The sequence below is a fragment of the Ursus arctos genome, unplaced genomic scaffold (assembly GCF_023065955.2).
Source record: "Ursus arctos isolate Adak ecotype North America unplaced genomic scaffold, UrsArc2.0 scaffold_11, whole genome shotgun sequence".
NCBI lineage: Eukaryota > Metazoa > Chordata > Mammalia > Carnivora > Ursidae > Ursus > Ursus arctos.
Genome location: NW_026622775.1, coordinates 43,312,265 through 43,338,872, shown reverse-complemented (window position 1 = coordinate 43,338,872; position 26,608 = coordinate 43,312,265). Strand labels below are relative to the sequence as shown.

Sequence of the window (26,608 nt, the reverse complement as noted above, 5' to 3'; positions counted from 1 at the left end):
CCCATCTGTCTGTGTAAAGTAGAGAAGTTACTCCCTAAAAAGAAAAAGGGTATTCTAGAATTTATAGACAGAATCCTAGAAATGTAGTAGAGGAATTCTAAATAACAACAGGCAATTTCTGTATAACAAGTAAGATCGTAACATATCTTTTGATTGAATCCTTGGCTTTATCCTTTCTCTTTCCTGAGGGATCTTCCTCAAGTCTGAATCACATCACTCCCCACTAAGGTCTCTTGGTTGGATCGTCATCGGAAGAATAAAATGCAAACTCCTTCCCACATCCTCAGGACCCCTCATGACTCTTCTCTGACCATATCTTCATCCGCTGTCCCTGCCATTCACCGTGCTTTGGCGTCATTCACCTTTTTCTGTTCCTCAAAATTATCAAGGTCTTTCCCTTCTCAGGCTTGTAGCACTCACTGCTTCTTTCTTTCCATAGGCCTTCCTTCATGTGGCCCCTTTCTTCCTCATTTGTCTTAGCACTGCTGTCAAGACCTCAGGGAGGCCTTCCCTGGTCACTGTCATTAACATAACCCCTCACCCTAGTCACTGTCACTGGACCCTAGTTTATCTCCGTCATGACTCACATTTGGTTTTGTGTTTCATGTCCATTATCCGTCTCTAAAATGTAGTATCCTTACTAGTTTCCAGTGGCTACTGTACTTGACACATAGTAGATGTTTTAAAAACATTGATTTCCTGGCTGTTTGGCCTCTTAAGCCTAACTGGTAGTCATGGTGAGTAATCCATCTATGGTATTTTCTCTTTAATAGAAAACCATTGAAGATAGAAATATGAAGACTAAAAAGTCAACAAATAATAGAGCATCCAGTGCAGCTGGCAGGTAATAAAGCTGTCACTATCCCTCATTAATGAGTGTACGTTCCAATAAAGCCAGTTTTAATTTAACTTCTGTAAAGTGAATTTCATTTGGTATTATTGGATTTTCTTTAAATTCCCAGCTCCTAAAGTGAATGAAGTAGTTACTTCATGATAAAATTCCTCCGTTGATCATATTCTTTCATGAAAAGGAGTTGATTAGCGGTTCACTATACTCTACATTGTTCCTGGGATAGAGTTTCTTTTCTGTTTTTCCTGAGACAGTACATATGCAGTAATAAAGCTGAAGTCCAGCATTATGCTTCTCTATGAAGTACCTTTGTCTCACACATGAAAATTGTACTTAAAGCCTGGAGGTTCTATGGACTAAGCTGGTTTATTGAAATGAGAAGACTCTATATGGCTCCATTCACACTGATGATAATGAACGCCTATCTCATAAATGCCAATCAAAACCTTCTCAGTCTCTTAAATTATCATAAATCAAATAAAACAGAAGTCAGCAAACTTTAACTGTAAATTGCCGGTTAGTACATGTTTTAGACTTTGGAGGCCGTACAGTCTCTGTTGTAACTACTCAGTTCTGCTGTTGTAGCAGGGAAATAGCTATGGTGCAATAAACTTACGAAATAAATAAACTGTACAAAACCGGATCATGGGCCATGATCCTGAAATAGAGGGTGCTATTCTAACTTTGTATTTAGAGTTGTTTTTGTAACAAAATGATACAAGAGACTTAAAATCTACTCTATCAATATTATTTTTCCATGTAACTTGAGATGTAGTCCATTTTTCTAAAAAATGTTCTAATTACAAATATCTAGAAAGAGCAATCAGTTTGAAGCTCTTAGTAGACTAAGAAAAAACTATCCTCGTTTTTCTTTTTTATCACTTTCAAAATAGTTATAATTAATTAATTTACAATATAATTTCAAATATAGTGGTTGCAAATTCTAATGAATTTTTCTCATACAGGTGCAACTGTAATATTTTATGTTGATTTATTTGGATCTTTTCAGATTAATGACCTCTGAGTTTTTAAAGAAATCTAGTTCTATGAGGAGACCTCTGTCGACAACTACCTCTTCTCACTATTTAGGGACTTTGAAAGTCTTGGACCAAAAGCCCTCCCAGAAACAGAATCCAGAACCCGAAAGAGCAGACAGCATAAGGGCAGCTGTTTATCAGGTAAAAAGGGAAACATTTAACAAAAAATGAAGAACTGATCACGTAATAATGTTACCTGTTTATCAAGGAATAAAAGGACCCTGTCAGAAGTGGTGATTTAATACGTAACTTATTGGGAAAGATTTTCTTTTATAATACCTGAGCAACCCAAAGTTTAGTTTTTTTTTTACTAAACTATTTCTTTCCACGCTTTGGTTAACTGATCATAGTTGTTTAAGAGATTATGCCGTGGCAATTTATGAAAATACAATAAAAGCAAAAATATTGTTAAGGTCTATATATGTTTTTATACTTTTTCTCCTTAAGATGTATATTGTTAAGAACAAAGAGTTTTAATTTTTTTCCTGGGCCTTGTATTTGCATTAAGCTTACACAGAAAAAGACTTTCCTGATTTTTTTCACAATTCCAAAAGAAGTCCTTTTTTTGGTCTTATTTGTTATACAAAATACTACACTTTAGAAAATTGTACTTGTAAATTTTGGAGGAAAATGTTAACTTTTGTAGCCATTATATTCAATCTTTGAAGTCTGTCGTTAAAACTAAGAAAGATAACATATTTTCTTAACTCATGCTCATCTTTATGTATTAAAATATTATCAGAAAAAGAAAAATGATACTAGTTTATATAGAATTTCTAAATTTTGTGTTTTACTTTTTTAAAATTTCGTGGGTGCCTGGGTGGCTCAGTTGGTTACGTGTCTGCCTTCGGCTCAGGGTCCTGGGATCAAGTCCTGTGTCGGGCTCCCTGCTCAGCAGGGAGTCTGCTTCTCCCTCTCCCTGTGCCACTCCCCCTGCTTGTGTGCTCTCTCTCTCAAATAAATAAATAAAACCTTAAAATAAAATAAAATTTCTAGCAAATATTTCAGAAATGGGTAAGAATTCTGATTCATTTGGGAAACTGAATATTATATACTATTTTTCTTGTTTTCACAGGAGTGGTTAGAAAAGAAAAATGTGTATTTACATGAAATGCACAGAATTAAAAGGATTGAAAGTGAGAACTTAAGGATCCAAAATGAACAGGTATTCTGAAACACAGAAGTGGAAAATATTCTGGATTTTTAAGTCAGTAAAATTTCTGAGCATTTACCATTTCTAAATCCACTGTTTTTTACATGGCAAAATAACATGTGTATAGAATAATTGATTACTGATTTTATTTCTCTGGTAGTTTATACGTTTTTAGTTTGATATAAATATAACCATTTTACATGAAAACAGATACGCAGAGATTTCTGGTTTTTTGTGTGTGTGGAATAGATTTGACACTACTGATGAGGAACTTAGTATTACTTGACACCATCTATTCACTCTTATTTTACTTTTCACTGTTAAAAATTGACTTCAGTCTTACAACTTAGCCAAGAACATGAAGGGTCATCAGACATGAACCTCCAGTTTTCCTCTTTTCCGTCCTGAATTTTACATGTGTCTTTAAGACCAACTCTTACGTGAGCTCTTAACCAGTATCCTTCCCACTCACTGGAGCTGGACTCTTGTTTCACTCTGGCCTGTCCTTCAGTCTCTACCTGGTGGCCCACAACATGCTTAGTTCCCTCCCGACTTTGGAACTAGAAGCCCTTTCCTATGCCATCCAATGTTAAATGGGTTTAGAAAGAAACTCAGTTCCCGAATGCCCGGTGCTGCATGGAACAGCCGTGCAGGGGTGCGCTGCGTCCCCGTCAGCACTTCTGCGGCACTAGACGGCTGTGCTCAGAGCCGGACACCTTCTCGTGTCATTTCACAACTCGCTGAGGTAGCTTGTACCTTTACTTCTAAAGCATGTTTTCTCTTTATAAGGCTTCAGGTCATTTAGCTTTAAGCAATAAGGCAAAGAATACTGTGGGATTAAATGGAGGTCAGTCAAGTAATAACATTCTTACCATACACTCACTTATTTCTTTGCCAGTCTGGCACCCAGTTTCAACATTCGGGCTACATTTATTTTGTAACAGTTTTATGCTTTGATGTCAGTCAAGACTCGGGTTCAAAGCAAAGATCCCAGGACTTCCTGCATGACTTGGCCGGTTGACCTCACTCTGACTTACTTTATAAGCCTGCAACTTTCCTGATATGTTTCTTGTAAAGGAATGTTTTAGTATGAGCATTTTGCAGTACCACTCAGCCTATTATAGTTTATTTTGATAACATTTGTTTAGTACACTGCCAAAAAGGGGTTCTTTCCCATGAATAGCAGATCAATATCTGATAAATGGTTTTAGAAAAGGACATTTTAAACTGCAATGAATAATGCCAACATTTTTTTCTAAATCCAGTTGTCCAAGCCATTCTAAATCAGTTACCTGCTTTGAAAAACAATGTCTAGAAATGATGACTGTGAAGGGAATTCAACACAATCTATATGTGTGCGTCTGTATCTACCACTATCTGTTTATACACACACGTCTGTCTCTTATTTTTTTGAAATAGAAAAAAGCTGCTAAGAGAGAAGAAGCATTAGCATCCTTTGAGGCCTGGAAGGCTATGAAAGAAAAGGAAGCAAAGAAAATAGCTGCCCAAAAAAGGCTTGAAGAAAAAAACAAGAAGAAAACGGAGGAAGAAAATGCCGTGAGAAAGGGAGAAGCGTTGCAGGTACTTAGTGGCTTGGAGTCCCTGCCGGCATCATTTCGCCTTATCTGACTACTGTAGATTAGTGACTAGCTGTGGCTCTCCTCACCTGATCATTTTCACAGTTAATACGAAAATCGTTGTGAACTTTTTCAGGCCTTTGAACGATGGAAAGAGAAAAAGATGGAATATCTTAGAGAGAAAAATAAAAAGGAAAGAGAATACGAAAGAGCAAAGAAGCAGAAAGAGGAGGAAACGATTGCTGAGAAAAGGAAAGATAACCTAACAGCCGTTGAGAAATGGTAATCCCAAATGAGAGCTATTTCGATAGATTTCAAGTGAATAACACTTTCAGGCTCTTAAAAAGATTATTTCCTTGAAACTTACTAATGCATTGCCATCTCATTATTGCAAAGATTTATTAGGGAATCTTTATTATATCCTCCCCTTTAACCAACATCCAGTGTTCTATGCTACCCTATGTAGGAATGAAAAGAAGGACGCTTTCTTCAAAGAAAAGGAGAAAGAGAAAATAAATGAGAAAAGAAGAGAAGAACTGAAAAGAGCAGAGAAAAAAGATAAAGATAAGCAAGCTATTGATGAATATGAAAAATGGCTGGTAGGTATTGTGTGTTAATGCCCTGTGTCTTATGAATGCACTTTATTCGTGACATTTCTGTCCCTAATTCCAGTTCTCTTTGTCTCTGGCCATTTCTACCTGAAGCTGCGTTGTGGAATCCATTCTCTCCCCGTGTCTATCATATTGTCTTTGATTTACTCATTTCTGTTGACGCTTCTACCGTTCCCTCAAGCACTCAGACTTAAAACTTCAGGCATAATATTCTTCCTTATCTGCATCCCCACATTCAGTCACTTATCAGTCACACCTGCTCTTGCTCTGCAGTGACTCTTAGGTCTAAAGTCATGGAGAGCTGACAAGTGCGCTGCTGACGGTATGCCAGACTGTTTTAGGTGGGACTTGTCATGACACAGAATAATACTGAATTGAATAGTGAGAAAGTTACTCCATTTTTTAAGTTCTCTCTCTTTTTTTTTTTTTTTTTCATTTTTTAAGTTCTCTTTTGATCTTTCTAATGACCTCAAGGAGAAGGTTTCATTTTGGTGTTTTTTTAGCAAAAGTAAGAAGTCTGGGAGGAAAACGTCTAGCTGGACTTATCATTATTTTGTTTTTTATATTTTTTGTTTGTTGTAGTGTACTTACGTTTATAGTTCTTTTTCATTGATGTTAAGCAAAATACTATTTCCTGTCTTAAAATATCATTATAAATATACATGTTTATCAATTTTTGACCAAGTAAGGCATTCATATGAATAAGTACTTTATACATGAGTAGGCGATGCATTCAAATGGGTGGTTAGCACGTCCCATGTTGCGGCTATCACAACATGTAAAATTGCTCCACTGGGGTTGGGATCCAGTAGGGTTTCTTTCCAGCAGGAATTCTTGTCAAACTTTCCTTGAGTTCACATCAATCCGCTAGTTAAACATATTGTCCAGGATATTCTGTGGTTGTATTTCTCTGGTTAGGACTGAACTTGAGCAGCTTTTATTTGTATAAGGGTCATTTGTAATTTTTTTTGGAAACTGTTAATTCATAGACTTTGCACATTTTTCTATTGGTCTTTTTCTTCTTGATTTTTAGAAGCCTGTTTATATATTAGGGAAATTAGCCTATCATTTCTGGTAGGAGTCACAACTACTTTTTCCCCATTGCTTTGTTGGTCTCTCAACTTTGCGTATAGTATTTTATGCCATGAAAAAATTGATTTTATTTTCTCGTGTCAAATTTATCAGTCTTTTGGGTTCTGATTTTCAAGCGTAGTTGAAGAACCTTCTTTATAACTCAAGGCTAAATGAAGTGCTCCCATTTTTCTTCTAGTAACTTTATGATTTTAATATCTTGACATTTTAACATTTGATCAGCTTTTAATCTAGCTTGATTATAGTGGGGTATACGATTCTGACTTTATTTTTTCCAAACGCATGTCCTATGAAATGGCCTATCTTTTATCCATTGATTTGAGGTACTGCCTCTGTTATATGATGCATTCCCAGATTTTAGGGTTGGTTTCTTGACTTTCTGTTCCATCGGTCAATCTCAGATCTCACTGTACATGTTCCAGCACCATGCTGTTTCATTATCAGGGCTTTATATGTTTTCATATCTGTTTTGGTTAATCTTTCTTCATAGCTCTTCTTTCAAAGTATTTCTGACTGTTATCGTTTACTTTTTTACATCAGCTTTGGAACCAACAGTAGCTAGAGAGGCATGCAGGACACAAAGCAGGCTATTTAAAGATAGGATAAAAAGATGAGGCACTTAGGAATAAACTTAAGAAATGGGAAGACCACTATGAAGAAAATTTTAGAACACTTCCACAGGACACAAATGAAGACTTGAGAACATGGATCGAACCTGCTTTTGTGTAGAAACACTCAGTCTTATCATGATGTTATAGATGTCAGTGCTCCCTGAAGTAATTTACACATTTAATGTAATCCTAATAAAATAGCAACAGAATTTCTTCTTGTTTATGTGTTGATTTTTAGTGCGGCTTTATGCTAATTCCATGCAGAAAAACAGTAAGAAAATAAAGTGATCAAAAGCAGTTGGGTGGTTTGAATGAGGAGGGTAGTATTTATGATGGCTTCCTTAGATTCTTAAATAGTGCTTGCTTCTAGGAAAAATGAAAACTCTTCTTCTATCAAGGAAACATACCAACTGTGCTACATCACTTAGGGCAACTAAATGTACATGTTTGTCAGTTTTATTTTCACATACTCTTGAAGATGGAATAGAATGTTCTTAATGACTAAGTCATCTTTAGGTACATTATGTTTTGTTACAGTATTTAGTCACTTTTTCATTCTAATCAGTCCTCTGGAGAACAAAAACTCATCAGTCAAAGATGAAAATGATAATAACTTGTTTTGATATGTGGTATAACCTCGACAGATATAATGCCACTTATAAAAACATCCAATCACAATATGTTACAGGTCTAGTCCTCCAGTTTACCAATTTCTTATTGCAATTTGTTTGCAAAAAGAATGGAAAAATACCCCCATTTGGAAGTCTAAAAACTTCAACTTTAATGTAAAGTGACATCTCAAAATTTTGTTATAAAATCTAGCTTGAGTAATGAGCATTGGGGGGGTTATCATTTTAGTGGAAAGTTACAGCCAAAGATCAGTAAGATTCTCTTCTTCATGCTGGTTCTCAGTTAATGAATAGTTACCATTAATAAGAAAATGAGTAAAAAATTCACACTCCAACGGACAATATTCAAAAGGGCTGTGTAACAAGGTTCTTTTAATTATTCCTCCAGATGACCTTATTGATCATCTTAATTGATATTGAAGTTGAGAATTAGTTGCTTATTTCCTATTCTGACTTTCTTAGCACCGACTAGTAAGATCAGACTTGTTTCATGTTTCTCTCTCTCTCTGCCCGTGTTGAATGGAATGGACAAAAAGAGGTTTGTTCAGTCAGTTTCTGTGGACACAGCCTTGTCCCTGCTTTTCTGCTCCCTAGCTGGAGGGTCTGCCTCTCTCTAAGATACTGAAATGACTGGCAGTGACCCAATTACAGGTTTGTTCTGTTTTGTTTTGTTTGTTTTCTCAATTAGGATTCTAAAAGGAGATTCCCTCTTTGCTTTATAGGAGTAGCCAGCATGGAGCAAAATGTTAAGACAGAGAAAAAGAATTTCATCCCTCTCCTCATTCCTTTTGTTGTATGTGAATAATAGTCTGCTGATGGGAACCTTGCATTCTGGTGTTCTCCTTGTGACACCTGTCAATTCCATACATGTGCTGGTGAAAGAATCGTAGACACCTCATAGGGTACCAAGATGCTGCCTGTTCCAAGCCATCCAGCCCACAGGGCCAACACTGTCTAAGGGTTTCTGGATACTGCTGCTCTTTGAGAAAATCACCCGTATAAGGAAACCACCAAACTTTATAGTGTTAGCGGAGACTTGGAGAATTCAGTGAAGAGATGATCTGAGCTGCAAGATGAAAAGAGCAAGTACTACTGACATTTCAAGCATTCCTGGATTAATGTTAAATTTCATAGTAATCCTCACATAGTCATTTCTTTGAAGGGAGGGTGTGCAGGGAAACAAAATGGCTCTGAAATTCATCCGGTATAATAAAAATGTGAGAATATGGAAGATAATATTTTCAAAATAAGATGAAGTATAGGACTGTTTCCATCAAGCAGTAAAATATAAATTTACCATTTTACTCCCCTGTGAACCAGCATTTTTCTCTCCTGGATTATTCCCATCACTTTCCAAGATGTATAATTCTTAATTCTCAATTCCTCATTCGCCTCAGATATGGTTCCACATTTCACAGCTCTTTTTTTAATAGCTAAACTTCTAAAAAAGTTTTATTTACACTTCTTGGTTCTCTATACCCTTTTTACCCTCAACACCCTCAACAACACGCTTGTCTCTTTCGCCATCATTTTACTGGAACTACGCCTGGAAAGTTAGTTTTGCCAGATCTAGCCATCCAGTGTGTTGTTTTCTGCTGCATTCCCCAGACCTCGCAAACATTCTACCTGGTCGCTTTCACCTTCTGGCAACTGTCTTCTCCCCAGGGTGCCCTGCTCCCCTGGTGTTTCGCATTTCTCCGCTTTCCTCCTCAGTGGCACTTGTTGACTTCTCTTACCTGTGTTCCAGATGTTACCGTGGCTTGCAGGCCTCACAGCACCTCACTCACCTACCTTTTTATTCTTCTCTGGTACCCTCTCCTGTCTTCTGCCCAGGTTGAGTCATGCTGGCTCTCGCGGCGCCGGCTCTCTGGTTACCTCTCACCTCCCCCGTGTCTCCCGCTGTCTGAGCCCTCACACATGCTGTTTGCTCTGCTTGAAATGCTCCTCCTCAGTGCCTCTCACAAGGGGCTTCTCTTATATGTCTTGTCTCACTTTGAAGTGACTTTCCCTGAATCCACTTTCCTTTGAACATAAGTACGCCCTTTATTCTTTAACAATCACAACAACTTTTTTATATGTTCCATAGAAATTCTCACAATTTGAAATGGTCTGTTGTTTATTTAATTGTTTATTAACTGTCCATTTTGAAAATCCCCTGAGGGACCGAATCTGTGTGTTTGGATTTAGAATCACTTTATGCGTGGCCCCCAGTATGTACACTGCTTGACCCAGAGTAGGATCTCAGTGCTTAACAGTTGAATGAATACCAGTGAAATAATAGACCCCCCCAGGACCTCTCAGAACCTGTTCCAAGTAACGATGTGCTATATAATAAAGTAACACAAATTAATAGATGCAAGGAAATTATAACTTGAGTTATTTGTGTGACATTTGGGCATGAAATCACGTCAAAGCAACAGCAATAGAAACTCCAAAAGCACTTAAGCATTAAATATAAAATGCCAAACAATAGAAGAACTGAAAGAAAATGAAACACTATCAAGTCTCACGGGGATAAGATGCTTTTCTAAACCGAGAAGTGCTGTAGAAATAAGAAAGGAAAACATGAACAGATATTGAATTTAAAATCATTAAAGCATTCACATAAAAAGTCAGTGTAGGTGCTGCGTGGAGGGTGGAGTCCTACAGCTGCTTTGAAAAATAAATCATTTCCCAGCAAAGTTGAACATATTAATACCCTACAAACCAGTGATTTCACTCCTAGGCATGTACATCGGAGAGCAGATCTTGACTTGGAAGTACAAGGAGTCCAACAGGGATGTTTATAGTATTGTCTTTATGTGGGGGAAAAAAAAAACCCATCATGTTTTCAATAACAACAAAAATAGGTTAACAAATGGTGATAAGTTGACATGTTGAAGTTCTATGAATATTCTATGGCATATCTATGAACTAGAGCTATAACTCACATAGGTGGATCTTAGAAATATTAAGATGAATAAAAACGGAAGTCACAAAAAATACATAGCATGTTACCTTTTACTCTTAATTGTAAAAATATGCAAAACAAAATTACTTGTTTTGGGATTAATACATTTAGAATACAAATATTAAGAGATGCCCTGGAATGAGAAGCATCAGACAGAGTAATGGTTACCTCAGTGGGGTGGGGAGGAAGCAGTGTGATGAAGGAATGAACACAGAGACCTTCGAAAGTATTGGTTATGGTTTTTCTTTTTCCCATACGGCAGATGGTGGTTTTGGTTACACACAGGTTTTGGTTACATTACTCTTTAAACAGTTGTCTTGGCTGAAATATTTCTGAATTTTTCTTTGCCAAAAAAGACTAAAGTAATGTAGATAAAATGTTCACTGCAAAGATTTTATCATATGAAAATATATAAATTGCTAAACATTGAAAGCATTGATACCCGTATAGTTAGATGAGCTAGGTAATTGAGCATAAGAATTCACAAAAGGGCTAAAGAAATAAAAATGCTCTCAAGCAAAGAAACATGCGACCTAATTTTCAACTATTTATAAAAATTTTGAAGTATCCCTGCTGTCATGGCATATTCAACCTCTGCGCCCAGTAAATTTAGTTCTGAGAATCTGTTTTCAGCAAGTTGTCATTAAATTCTCGTAATTATTCTCTTTGAGTTATGGAATTATAGGTCTTTTTTCCCATTTTTCATAGCTTTGTTTATATTATCACTTTTGATATTAAAATATAAGTGATTAAGTGGTGCATAATACCTGTTGGTAGTGTGCTTATAAATGTGCAATGTTCTCTAGCTATTCCTTTATAACCAGCTAAATAGGAAGCAACGTTTAAATGTCTTATAATAGATTACTTTGTTCTTTAGCAAGCAACTTGATTTGAAAATAAATGTTCATATATGTATATAAACTTACAGTTTTCTATTTTCTCTTTAGGAAAAGAAAGAAAGGCAGGAAAGAATTGAACGAAAACAAAAGAAGCGTCATTCCTTTCTCGAAAATGAGGCACTTCCTCCCTGGAGCCCTCCAAGCAGAACTGTGTTCTCAAAAGTGTTTTGATAATTCTCATTTTTACATTATTTAGTTCTTTATCAATTCACCATTTTAGCCACTATTTATTCAATTAGTTATAGTTAGAAAAGTCTATTTTAATTAATGCCAGCCATTTCCACTGACAATGGAAAAGATGCTTTGGAGTTTAATCAGTGAAATGATTGAAAGCATTTTTTGGACTGTAGGTAAACTGCCTCAGATGAGAAGCTAATCATCAGATTGCTCTTCGAATGGCCCTTTATCATGTCCTGACAGTCCTTACCATCAGATGATCCATGGTCGCTTTCTCTAAGCCGTGCGTGGTATCTAAGTGTTTCTATTCCCCAGCATGAAAAGGAAACCATCTAGGAACTATAATCACAGAAATAATTGAATCGCTGAATGATTGTGCACCTGGATTCAGGTTTTAAGAGGAATCGTCACTGGGGCTATGCATATATATATTTGTTTGTTTGTTTGTTTGTTTTGTTTTTTTCTAAAACTGACCTATAGCTGGAGCCGTTGCACCTGTGCCGTGCAAGTTAGAGCTCCGTGAGGTGAGGCAGTAGTGCAGTAGAACTCGAATCATCGAGGCATTTTATTTTAAAAGTTTTCCTTATGTTTTAATATGAGTTTTAGCTGTCCCAGACTTAATGTGACAATCATAGGCACTTTATAATGAGTAGACCTCTGAAATTTGTCTTCTAAATTCTGTGTCACTTTATTATTTCAGTGGTACCAAAAAAGTAATCCATTTCTTGGTAGTGATAGACTCACGCAATAATTATGAAAATTCCACGAGAGTTCAAGGTCATTATCACTGTTAATAATTTTTTCCAGACTAAAGCCATAAAGGTGATAAAGGCAATTTTTGGTCTCTCAGCTTATTCCAGAGTCTTACTTATATTTAGTAGATAGCTGTATAGGAAGGCAATTTGTAGAAAACGCCCAAAGAACTTTTATTTATTTGATCACTGCATATCTTTGTATTAATTGGACTCATACTTGAACTGGTCAGCTAGTTTATCACAGACTAAGTGTGTGCTCTCAGAGCTGAAATACTGCTTTCGTCAGTGAAGCAATGCAATGATGGATGAGAATAAATAATTACTATTTATTAAGCACCTAATGTATGCTCTCTGCTGGGCCTTTACAAATGTTAATTCTTACCTTTAAAACTATTCAGTGTAGGTGTTATTTTGCAGATAAAAAAATACTGATGCTTGGAGAAATAACTTGCCATACATTTAGCATGTGACTGAGTCGGGATTAGAATTAAGTCTTTTCCCCTCTAGAATCAATATGCTCATTTTTGTGCTCTGTATTATATCCGCTTTACAAAAACATTTTACCTCTCAGATCCTAAAGTCATGTGTTGTTATCCGGAGAGTGTCTTTCCTTTAAGAAATATCTGTTTGTTATTAGAGGTGGTGAACTTTATTAGATCTATACAATGAAAGAAGATTCCATAATATTTAAAGATTTAGTCAAATGCCTTCTATCTAGTATTAGAATGTCAGGAAAGCCAGCAGGCCGTGGAACATAGGCTTTGAGAGAGTCACTCAGGAGGTTTCGCTGGGACAATTAACCTCGCTGTGGTGCGTGTGCAAGGTAAGAAAGACGTTGTGGATCAGTTTCTAAGATCACATCAGTCCTCTTAGAAAGTTTTAAATTTGTTTTAAAATCTGTTTTAAAATTATAAATAAAACTAGAAGACTTTTTATACTGCCAGGAACTAGGACATACTTCATGAAATCAATGTGTATTATCAACATGGGATTTAGCTCCTCTGTTTTTCACCAAATATGTATTTAGTGCCTACCAGAATGAATCGTTGTTTATGGTATCGAATTAGCTATTCAGAGCTAAAAAGGTATTTGCAAATTCCAGGGAAGTAAAAGGAAAAAAGATCAGGGATATGAGATCATAAATGTATGTGTCCTAAATTTCACATTAAATATTGACTTAAACTTCCCAATTATTTCCTTCTTCATTATCATATTTAGTGGTTTGCCATTATCACTTCTTAGCTGTTGTGAGTACTGAATGAAATTAGTAATTGATATAAAGCACATGGCATTGTTTTCATTTATTGACTGTTAAGAGCCCTGCAATTCTCCACTTCATGTGTGTGAGAAGAAGGTTAGCATAGCGGGGTTGATAATGGTTATTTGATAATGGTTATTTCTTGGCCAGTCTAACACTCAAAGGAGAATACGGAGGTGATCTGTATTAGGGAGTTCCTAGGAAGAAATCTAAATACTAACTTCTTAGCACTGCTTGTGAAGTAGGATGAAAAGAGAAATTGAGGTGTTTGCAAAGACCCAACAGGTCATTTCCCTCAAATGGGGAAGTTTGTCCTTTTATGATAATGTATTACTCCTGTTTACAGCAACCCGTGCTGGTCAGTTATCTAGTTGAATGAAATCCTCTCTTCTCCTGCAACAGAAATAAAGCTGAGTTTTGGAAGCTGGGTGAAAGTAAAGCACTATGTACTTTCTGAGATCTGAAGGGGTGAATCCAGCCTGGTAATATGCTCTTGAATGTATTTATCTGTTTAAGGGGTAGGAGTTCCCCATATATCCTTAAAAATATCAGATATCAATATATACATTTGCTCATCCAGTTTTCATTAATTTATAATAAGAGGGGATTCAAATTCAAATTAGGGACACTAAAAGCCTATAGATTTTTCAGAGTAAACTAGTTTTGTAAGTTGTATTCATCACTTGAATGCCAGACACTTCAAAGTAAAGATAAGAATTTAATTAATATTTTAAAACATTACTGAAAACAATTTCCCTAGAAATTTACATATCAGTACAAAAAATAAAATTTTATACACAATGTATTTTCCATAACAACCAAGAAGAAACTATTACATAAAGAAAGAAACTATATGGCATTTTAGATCAGAAGGAAGAGACAGTTTTCTTTAAGAAGATAAGGCCTGTTCAGGGATAACGATTTTTCAGTCGTTTGTATTGCATCATGTTTTGAAAATGTCACTGGTTGATTTATTGTTTTAATAGTATTAAAACTGATATTTTTCACTGTTGCCAAAGCAGTAGCTGATAATAGTTAAGTGTCCACAGTTGTATTACCCGAGTGATAAAACTGCATCTGGAGGGGTTTTAATACTTTAATAAAAGTGGCCTAAACCCTATTTCTAAGTTGAACAAGACTACTTTGACTCACCCAAGCCCATACCACTAACCATAAGAATCTGGAGTTAGAGATCAGGTGTCCAGTTTTCTAGTAATCTGCCTACCATTCCACAATTTTGAGAATCCCATAAAACTTTTCACACTAACTTTTGTAACCATGGTCATTATCAACTTGGTTCATTGTGATCCTCTCAGATGTCCCTTATTCTTCCAATGCCTTCTCCATTACTCCACCAGATCAAGGCTCTTTGGGCACCTGCACTAGGACTTCATGGGTGGGGGAGGACTGAAGTTTCTCAAGCCCTGAGTCACAGGCAAAGATACAATGGAAAAAAGGAATTTCAACAAATGGGAGAAATTGCATGTTAGTCAAAGTAGTTCCTGAGAATAAACTAGTACAGAAAACACATTTTCCTGATGTCATTTTGGCTCTAATTTCAGTAGTGCTGTATTAACAGGTATTTAGACCCATATGCTTCCATGCTACATGAAGCAAAGATCTTATCAATTGCCCTGCTTCCTAGGTACATTGGCTGGCAGAATAATTAATGCTATGTAAATGCTTAACTGGAGACTTCCCTGAATTCTTTTTGTTTTAAAATTTCATGTGATTCGATTATTTTGAAACATGTTACATGTAATTGTATAATGTTAACTAAATTATTGGTATTAAATTTAGGATGTTGTTTTAAGAATTACTTGAGGAGATGTACTTAATGTCTGCTTTTTAGTAGCATACTTCATGTTATGCTGAATTAAAGTTAATCATTCAAGATTTATTTTTGGGGGTGATATTCTTTTCTTTTTTTTTTTTTTTTTAAAGATTTTATTTATTTATTCGACAGAGATAGAGACAGCCAGCGAGAGAGGGAACTCAAGCAGGGGGAGTGGGAGAGGAAGAAGCAGGCTCATAGCGGAGGAGCCTGATGTGGGGCTCAATCCCATAACGCCGGGATCACGCCCTGAGCCGAAGGCAGACGCTTAACCGCTATGCCACCCAGGCGCCCCGGGGTGATGTTATTTTCTGATTCTGCCAAATTTCGTTTCATAACTTCGGAAAATGCAGTACGAGTTTTATTTGTGGGCTAACAATGAAATAATCATTGCCATTTGCAGCAACATGGATGGACCTAGAGAGTATAATGCTAAGTGAAATAAGCCAGAGAAAGACATATACCATATGATTTCACTCATAGGTAGAACTTAAGAAACAAAACAAAGAAAAAAAAACAAAAACAAAAAACCAGACTCTTAACTATAGAGAACAAACAGAGGGTTACTAGAGTGGGGGTGAGGGGTTTGGTGAAATAGGTGAAGGAGATTAAGAGTACACTTATCATGGTGAGCACTGAGTATTGTATAAAATTGCTGAATCACTATATTGTACACCTGAAATTAACATAACACTGTATGCTAACTACATCAGAACTTTTTTTCAAAAGATGAAATAATCATATTATGCTGATACACCTTTTACTAGAAATGACTGAAAAATTTTCAAAAATGATTGAAAATTTGGATATAAACTTTTCTTTTACTTGAAATCCTACACAAATTACAAAGGTAATGTAATTACAAAATTATCAAATAATTAGAAAGTGCAAGTAGCAAAAATAACCCACATTCCCATTTCTCCAAAATAATCATAGCTAACATATTTTGTACTCTTCCACCTTTTAGTTTCCAGTGCATTTTTTCCTGTAGTTGGAATTAAACTGAGTGAAGAAAATAGAGATACAGTTTCCTCTATCTCTCTGTTTTTCTCTATGTCTCTGTCTCTCTCCCATGCCGCCTGTGTATACATATGTGTTGTATTTCTATATATATCTTTTTCCATATATATACACATATATATATACACATATACACACACATAACAACACATATATATACATATATATATACACACATAACAATATATATATACACACATAACATATATATACATATATACACACATACACACACATAACAACATATATATACACACATATATACACACATAACATATATATACATATATACACACATATATACACATACATAACATACATATATATACACACACATAACTATATATATATACACACATTACATATATATATATATATATATATATACACACACACACACACATAACAATATATATATTGTTGAGTGGAAAACTTGGGTAACAAAATATGCAGTTTGATCTCATTTTCTATTTTAAAGAATAAAAAAACGATTGAATACATGCATGTATACATATGTTTTATTTCTATATATATCTTGTTCCAGACTTTCTATATATATTTGGTTACCAGAGTTTTTCACTCAATATATAATGAGCATATTTCCATGCTATTATGCTTTTTCTGATAATCTTTGATGGTGCAACTACAATTTAACCTATTTTGGGCAATTTGTTTCCTTATAAATGTTTACTATTGTAAGTAACAATACAGCAAACATTCTTGTAGTCAATATCCTTGTTATCAAGACGGTGGACCTCATTAAATCTATAAAATGAAAAAAATCATAATATTTAAGGAGTTCGTTAAAGGCTTTGTATCTGGTATTAGAATGTCAGGCGGGGCACCGAGGTGGCTCAGTCAGTTAAGCATTGGACTCTTGATTTCGGCTCAGGTCATGATGTCAGGGTCTTGAGGAACTCTGCACTGGGTTCCGCACTGAGCGTGGAGCCTGCTTAAAATTCTCTCTCCCTCTCCCTCTGGCTCTCCCTCTGCCGCCCCCTCACCCCCCTCCACTTGCATTGTCTCTCTTAAAAAAAAAAAAGAATGTCAGGAAAGCCAACAGGTCGTGGAACACAGGCCTTGAGATAGTGACTCAGGAGGCTTCACTCTGAGGACGAACCTCGCTGCGGTGCGCGTGTAAGAAAGGAAAGACATCATGGATTGCTTTGTCAGATCCCATCAGCACGATAGATAAACAAAAGAAATTTCATAAACAAAACTGGAGACCTTTTTATCATTGCCAGGGAACTCTAAGACATGGACCGGGAGTTGTTTAACAGGGACAGAAATTCAGTTTTTCAAGATGAAAGGAGTTCTGGAGATTGGCCGCACTGTACTCTAAGTGGGCTTAGCACTACTGAGCTGTACATTTAAAAATGGATGAGATGGTAAATTTTATGTGTATTTTACCACAATTCAAAAAAAACTGCACAACAGAACAAAATGCTTACTCATTCATCTATAGGAGAGATATAGAGAAAACTTCTCCCCTAATTAGAGATACGTCTTTTCTGTGGGTCTGATCAGATCGACTTGCTCGTCCTGGATGACACATCCTTGATTCAATCACAGTTTTGAGGAATGTCTTAGCTGCTTGGCTTAAACCGAGATTGAACACTGAGTAGAAAAGCAACATTTCAACCACACCTTCTAATAGCTCCTCCTTTCAGATTTTTTTTTCCCTTGGATATTCTTGACCACTTAATTTTTGAGATAAGCTTTAGGGTTCTTTTTAAGCTTTAAAACAAAATTACAATTCTTGGTAGAATTGCAATAATCGTGCAAAATAAGAAAAGATGTTGGGCGGGGGGAGCAGGGCGGCTCAGTCGTTAAGCGTCTGCCTTCTGCTCAGGTCATGATCCCAGGACCCTGGGATTCATCGAGCTCCGAGTTGGGCTCCCTGCTCAGCAGGAAGCCTGCTTCTCCCTCTCCCACTCCCCCTGCTTGTGTTCCCTCTCTTGCTGTCTCTCTGTCAAATAATTAAAAAAAAATCTGTTGGTTTGAAGAAGAATAAAACCAATCCCTTTATGAGACTGATTAACGTTCTCTTGTATTTTTGTACATAGAGCCATTTCACTCTTAAAATTAATCAACCTGTGGTGCTCATGGGTTCCCTGTGGGGAAAATCCACTGTGATCCCTACCATCCTACACATACCCAGGGTAACTTCGTTACTTTCTTTTCTACACCGTTTCCTTGCCTTAAACAACTGTTATTGAAGGTCTCACCTTTGTAGATGAAAGTATGTATTTCCCCAACTGAAATAAGAGCTTTATGAAGACAGGAACAATATTTTATACATCTTGGTATTTCTCCTTTCTCAATGGGGTCTGGATGAATATTTCTTGGCTGATAAAAGAGCAAGTTAAAAATAGAATATAAAAGACTGCATAAGTGTTTATAATGACAATTTAGTACATATACGAACAAGGACCCTGTTGTATGATGAAATTATATAAATTATTTTATATATAGTTAAAGTGGCTTTAAAATGAGTATAACTATTGCAAATAGCTTAAAATTTTATTTTAAATATTACATCATTTTTTCAGTCCAAAACAAAACAAAAATTTTTTAAATGGAAAACTCTCTGTGTATGTGTGTGTGGGACTGCATTAAATTGGAACAGCTCATATATTCAAACATTTACAATTAAATAGATTGAGCCCTATCAAGAGAACTCTTTTCTTTCTTTCTTGGCATCCTTCCTATGGTAATATTCAGCAACTTCATTAAAAAAGAAGGCATGGAGGAAGGAAGGGATGGTGGGAGGGGGGAAAGATAGCAAGCCCAGGGCTCACTGGCTCATTCAGTCTACAGGATGAATCTTGGTAGGATAATCTATTAACTAAAGCTTAAATTCATATATGCCAAGTGTGGATGCTGAAACTAGACTCAACAGTGAGCCTTCATTCCGGTGAGTGGAGGGTATGATCACTCTGTGACTACTTGTATCTAATTACTAGATTTAGAACTCAGTTACACCTTTAAAGCTTGTGCTTGTCATCTCCACAAGGCTACCAGATGTTGATCGTCCCATATCCAAACTGCTTGTTCATCAAGCAGTGAACAAGCTGCCATGTCCAGTGTAACTAGCCTCAACACCAGCCAGGGGTGAAGATCTCTGTTAAGCAAAACACAAGCACAAACTTAATATTGTGTTCCAGAGCTAACAGGTGGTAGGTTCAAAGTACATTCACAAGTGTGACACTGTGGTAATAAGAAAGAAATAGTTTGGTATTCACTTCTGGCACAGAGCTCCTAAAACTTTTGGAATCTCTTAAGTGATAAGAGCAACCTAGGTGTCTTTTGTTATGTTAACATGGTGACTGTACTTTAGGAAGAGGGATGGTTGCTAGGAGACCCACCCCTGTGATTGGAGGGTTAGAACTTTTCAGTCCTAACCCAGGGAGGGGAGAGGGGCTGGAGGTTCAATCCTTTGCCAGTGGGGGATGATTTCATCAGTCATGTCTTAGGTAATGAAGCCTCCATAAAAATCCAAGTGAATGGGGTTTGGAGAGCTTCCAGGTTGGTGAACACAGATTTGGGGAGAGTAGCCCACAGGGATAGGGCGCGGAAGCTCAGCGCCCTTTCCCATACCCTGCCTTACAGATCTCTTTCTGAATCCTCAGGCTGTTCCTGAATTGCATCTTTTTATAATAAACAAGGAATCTAGTAAGTAAAATGTTTCTCTGAGCTCCATAAGCCACTCTGGCCAATTAATGGGACCCAAGGAGGGGACCGTGGGAACCTCCAATCAGAAGCACAGGTGATACGGGGCGCCTGGGTGGCACAGCGGTTAAGCGTCTGCCTTCAGCTCAGGGCGTGATCCCGGCATTATGAGATCGAGCCCCCCATCGGGCTCCTCCGCTAGGAGCTTGCTTCTTCCTCTCCCACTCCCCCTGCTTGTGTTCCCTCTCTCGCTGGCTGTCTCTATCTCTGTCGAATAAATAAATAAAATCTTAAAAAAAAAAAAAAAGATTCTTCCAAAAAAAAAAAAAAAAGAAGCACAGGTGATAAATAACCTGGGTTTGCAACTGGCATCTGAGGGGGAGGGAGCTGGGGGTTGGAGGGGCAGGACGTCATGTGGGACGGAACTCTTAACCTATGGAATCTGATGCTCTCTGGGTACAGAGTGTCAGAATTGAGTTGAATTGTAGAACGTTAGGCTGGTGTTGCAGACTTTCTTGTTGATGGTGTAGAAAAAACTCCACACATTGGAATTAAGGTACAAGATCCATTTAACAAGGTATAAAAGAGTATATAGTAAAAAATGTCTCCCTTCACTGTTCTCAGCCACCATCCCTTTCCAAAAGCCAACTGTCATTACTAGTTTTTTTGTTATTATATATATTATATTATATATATGTTAAAAGCATGTTAATTATTTGTTCTTTGTATCACCCTACATGTACCATAGCTGCACAGTGCTTATACTTTGGGAAACTTTCCAGACTAATGCACATAGAAATACTTTGTTCTTATCTATAGTTTTATGCCATTACATCACACGGATATTTGATAATTTACTTGGACTGTTCCCTTTTGAAAGACAATTTATTTCCAATCCTTTGCAGGTATTACAGTGTCAAATAATAAATCAGACAAATAGTTACATTACCATTAACATGCTATTTTATTTGTATACAAGGGAAGCCAATCAATAGATTTCATCTTTAAAAAAAAAACTAACAGGACTTATATAAAAGGAAAAGTAAAGAAGAAAAAAGGAGGAAGGAAAATATACCAACCATGTGGAAATGCGACCTATGTTTTCCTCTCCTTGGGTAAACTGCTGATGAGCTGTCAGCTGTCTGGGCCCGTGGGGTGTTCTGCCCCAGACAGCTGGATAGTCATTGAAGGAAACAATTTCAGTTATTATGGAGATTTTAAAAAACATTGAGTTTTTTTTAATGTTTTCATCCATTCTTTATTTATTTTTTTAGATTTTTATTTATTTATTTGAGAGAGAGAAAGTGAGAGAGAGAGAGAGCACAAGCAGGGGGAGTGGCAGAGGGAGAAGTAGAGGAGCCTGATGTGGCGCTGGATCCCAGGACCCCAGGATCATGACCCGAGTTGAGGTTGATGCCCAACCGACTGAGCCACCCAGGTGCCCCCAACCTTGAGATATTTAACCATAAAATATACTTGCCAAGTAATCTCTCTCAGTGTCTTTGGTTGGCACTGTGTCTTAATCAGGCCAGGTCTGCACCAGTCCCTTCACTGGCATTCCTCACAGAGGGTATTGTAGAGAAGAATCACGGGCACGTCATTTTACACATGGATTAGCACCATCACAGCAAGAACGCTGACAACTGGAATCCCTGGATCGAAAGATTCGTGCATTTTAACGACGAAAGCTATTGCCATGTTGCCCGAAACAGAGGTTGTATCCACGTGAGAAGAGGCAGGACACCCTTGCCTATGCAATCCACCTTTTCTTCTTTACCTCTAAATCACATTTAATTTCTAGTTTTTCAACAGACGCGATTAAAAAAAAATATGGCTTTCTTTTGAACTCTACAAGTATGTTGATAAGTGCAATTACCACATGACCTCCATACTGAACAGGTGAAAAAGGAGGGCTGAAGATCAGGACAAACCACAGAGCACAGCTCTTTCTCAGAAACAGAATTCATATTTTTACACATTTGATGAATTTCTAGATGAACAACTACATCAACTAAACAGACAAGACTCAGCATTAACACTGTGAGGTCCAGATGAAACAGCTCTGCAAGTCTTCCTGGTTCTGTTTTCTTTCCCCCAAATTCCAAACTTCCGTGTCAAGGCACATGAAAGAACAGCAGCACACTGATGTGGCATGGATGCAGCAACTATGTCTCTCTTCGTCAGGGCGGTCAGGAGAGGCTTGGGGCAGAGCTCCAACTACAAAGTGCTTCATACATGTTTCTAGAAGGGTGCTACAAGGAGGCTTGCAGGTAAACCATTCTGGACCTGCAGATTGCTACACAGTGAAGAACAGTGGGATTCACTGCTCTACCTTGACTCCAAAGACCCTCAACCATATGTAATCTATTTCAACAGCTAACTGTAGCTGGGGGAGTTTGTTTCTTGGGTCCCCAGGAATCACAGCTCTGGTGGACGGCTGAGGTAGAACTGATGGAAGTTGGATAATTCCTGGAGGTCAGGTGGAGTCTCCCGGAGGGCACAGTTCTGTCTTCAAGTATATGCTGACTTCATAGTTTGTGTGAGATTTTAGTAACCCCCATGTTAGCTGTGGGCTCACTGCTCTGACCATTCAAACAATGTGGGTGCCATTCTGCAAATCAGAGTTCCATGATTATTTTAATATACTGTATTTAACATGAAAATATGAGTAAAAGTTAATTTGCTTTGTCAAGAAATTTTAACTTGGTAGATATTAATGAAAGAAGTCTGTTCAGTTCTTTAAATATAATTCCAATTGTAATATTTTTATTTATACCAATCAAATTGGTATAAATTATAATCACCAATTTGTAAGGCATGAAAATCTTTTCAAAAATCTTATCTGGGCGCCTGGGTGGCTCAGTCGGTTGAGCATCCAACTCTTGATTTCGGTTCCGGTCATGATCTCAGGGTCACTAGATGGAGCCTCGTGTGTGGTTCCTCACTCAGCAGGGAATCTGCTGGAGATTCTCTTCCTCTCCCTCCCTCTCTACCCCTCCCCTCCTCAGATAAATAAAACTTAAAAAATATTTTATCATCTATCGATATTAATAATATATCTTGTCTGCTGGGATTATTGGGAGTTTGATGAGATTATCTTTGAATGTCTTGATCAGGATTGCATCTGGACATCTCATACATAAACCCTGACTTGAAAAAGTCATGACCAGAAAAAGAATTCAAGTTTGTCATTTTAAATTTTAAAATATTTTATTTTGAAATGTTATACAAGTTTGCTATTTAATATGTTCTCTGTTAATTTATGTTTTTAAATATATACGGAAAATGCAATTAATTTTGTTAACCAAGCCTGAGACAGGCAACCTTAAACACTCAGACTCATCAATAATAACATTGTTTTTCTGATGTCAGATGAAACATCTTGGACCCACAGCTCTGCCCTTCCCCAAGAATGGGTCTCATGTGTCAGAATACATAACAAAATTGTGACTCTTCCAGAACAAAGATTTGGCCAGGTCAACTCATTTTCTCTATGCTAGTTATAGATGCAGGAGACAAAATTTTCAACAATGTTTCCTTTTGTTAAAGAAGAAAGAAAATGTGCACAATATTAATATTAAGTGGATAAGCTTAATTAAAAAATTCAAAGTGAAGGGGGAAAACAGTGTCCTGAGATAGGGGAATGATTTTGGCAATATTAATGATTTTATATAACATGGAAGCCCCATAAGTGAATTGGATGTGCTAAGTGTGAGTCTAGTTATAGAGTATGCCTGAATGGATCAAGCAGAGTTCCTGCCCTCATGTAGTTTATATTCTAGAAGGGAAGAGAAACACTGAACAAACAAGCAAGCACATATAAAATGTAATGTCCATCAGTTCTTAGTATAATAGCCTCTAAGCAGGTTAAGGAGATAGAATAATAGAAGCTAATAGAAGCTATGAAGGATTTTCATAGGTCTATCTAAAGAGAATACTTCTAGGCAAAAACCTAAAAAGAGTGAATGAGAAACCATGTTAGTACCCGCAGAACAGCATTTGGAACTGTCGATCTCATGGGGCGTGGTGCAGTCTTTGGTTTCATTCTGAGTATCATAGTATAGAATTGGAATATTAAGAACAGTGACTTCACAAGATCTTAGGATATAGAAAGTTTCCTTAGGTGTTTGGGTTGAAAATACACTTTAGGAGGTAAGAGTATAGACGTGGGAAGCTATTGCAGAGAAATATGGATAGTGGTTGAAGGAAGGGCTACATCACCAAATTCCAGATGTGTTTTGAGGGAGATGCTGCAGAATTTTCTCATGGGCTGGAGGAGGGTGTGGGAAAAATGGAAGAATAAAAAATGGGCTGAACAATGGAATCAAATGCCATTTTTCAAACTCGGTGTCCCTTATCAAATGGTGGTGTCATTTATCAAACTGGGGACACTCAGAAATCAAGTTTGGGAGGGCAGCAAAGAGTTTTTATGTGAATACTAGTTCCAAAAGGAGAGATCATATAGTTTGAATATTCAAATCAAAAGAAAGAAGCTCCAGAAATATAAATTTGGGCGTTAGCAGCGTACAGATGGTATGGTATAAAGTCATGGGATTAGATAAGATCACCTTGAGAGTGAGCATAGAACAAAGAAGGAAAGGGGATCCCAGACCCCAGAGTGACCCAACATTTCAAGGTAAAAAGACAAAAGGACACAGCCCATATGACTGAGAAACATGGGCCAGTGTGGTAAGAGCAAATCCAAGAGAGGTGGGTTCCCTGGAAATCAACAGAATAAAGTGTTTCCAGCGACGAATGATGCACAGTGTCCTTCTGCTAGATCAAGTGACCAGGAGACTAACTATGGACCTGTTTGGTAAAACAGAAGTCCGTATAACCTGAAAATGAGATTTCAACAGAGTGATGGGATGAAGACCTGGTTAGGAGAAAGAGGGAAGAAAGGAAATAGAATTATAAGTATACACCACTCTATCAATATGCTTTGCTATAACCAGAAACAGAGAAATGGGAGTGGGTATCATTGTTGAAGGGCATGTGGGGTCAAGGCTGGGTTTATTTGTTTTTAAGATGGAGAATTAATAGCTTATTTACAATAATTATTTAACAAAAATGAAAAAGAATTATGTCTCATGTGCTTTTAGGCAGTACAGAAATCAACTAATTTGGATGAGAATTATCTATGCCACTCACACAATAGTAGTATTTCCCCCCTCAGCAAGCACAATCTAATAAGGAAAAAATGTCTTGAGTAATAAAATTAAAGTTCAATGCCTACATACAGTGAGGATTTGTTACCTGTCAAGGTTTTCAGGTCAATGTTACACATTTCTGCCCTCACGTTAAAAAAAAGAGAAAAGAAAGTATTAACCAGTCATAAAAGCTGGCAACATGAATGTTTATTTAGAATATTTACAGACCAAAAAAAAAAAAAAAAGCATGGCTTTGAATAAAATTCCCTAGGTAACAAATATGTCTACTTGGAAATTCATTTAAATAATTATACTTCATATATTAACATGTAATTACAGAAAATATATTAAGTAAATATATCCACATGCAATTATTTTTTATTTTTTTAAAAAGATTTTATTTATTTATTTGACAGAGAGAGACAGCCAGCGAGAGAGGGAACACAAGCAGGGGGAGTGGGAGAGGAAGAAGCAGGCTCCCAGCGGAGGAGCCCGATGTGGGGCTCAATCCCATAACCCTGGGATCACGCCCTGAGCCAAAGGCAGACGCTTAACGACTGAGCCACCCAGGCACCCCCGCAATTATTTTTTATGTTGAAGGAAACATTTGCAAGGAAAATTAACAGAACACATAAATACTGTGAATTCACGTATAGTACACCAAAATCTCCATTAGTTGCTGAATGTCTCAGCTTAAACTACCCCCACATCAAGAAAAGGAAGGAAATGTCAATCTTCAAATAAATGACAATTATTATCATCCATGAGTCATGACAGCAAGTGAAATCTGTCATAAAAATATAAATGTGGCTTCCAGATGTTTTTGACTGGGTAAAAGGTTTACTTATGAGTCATATAGGAGAGTTGCTTAATTAGAAACTCCCGGCAAGATACATTTAAAAAAGAAGCTAATGTATAACTCAACTGCCATCACATACTCAAACAACACAAGGAGATTGTTATCTGATTCATTAAAAATTAAAACGAAGTTAAATTGAAATGTAAAAAGTTGATTGAATGAGTCCGTATATGGGAGACTTGGAGGGTTTCACCCAGAAAACTTCTGCAAGTAATTTCTTGTTTCTTTTTTCCTTCCCCACATCATTGTAAAAGTATTTGTACACATCTATGTTTTTATCTGTTTCTTACTGTGTCATGAAAGAGCCAACCACTTGAACATGGCTGGGTTTTCATGCAGCAAGTGGTCTGCCACATGGAAGCAGAAGTTACATATAGCCCTTGCATAGATATGATTAGTTCTGTTAACTTCTGGCATTTGGTAAAGAGACTACTTTCTGATTTTTTTTCTGGGTCTTTCAACCCCCCGTATAGA

General features: G+C 36.9%; 1 protein-coding gene across 1 annotated transcript in view; it reads left to right on the top strand.

Annotated features, from left to right (window-relative positions):
- Window positions 1–15,499, top strand: part of MAP9 (microtubule associated protein 9) — a 30,345-nt gene extending 14,846 nt beyond the window's left edge. Inside the window, exons 8-14 of the mRNA XM_026499530.4 lie at window positions 774–844; window positions 1,860–2,028; window positions 2,963–3,052; window positions 4,460–4,621; window positions 4,754–4,899; window positions 5,084–5,216; window positions 11,458–15,499. Of these exons, the coding sequence (XP_026355315.3) occupies window positions 774–844; window positions 1,860–2,028; window positions 2,963–3,052; window positions 4,460–4,621; window positions 4,754–4,899; window positions 5,084–5,216; window positions 11,458–11,580 (894 nt within the window). The 3' untranslated portion in view covers window positions 11,581–15,499. The remainder of the gene's footprint in view (window positions 1–773; window positions 845–1,859; window positions 2,029–2,962; window positions 3,053–4,459; window positions 4,622–4,753; window positions 4,900–5,083; window positions 5,217–11,457) is intronic.
- The last annotated feature ends 11,109 nt before the right edge of the window (window positions 15,500–26,608 follow it).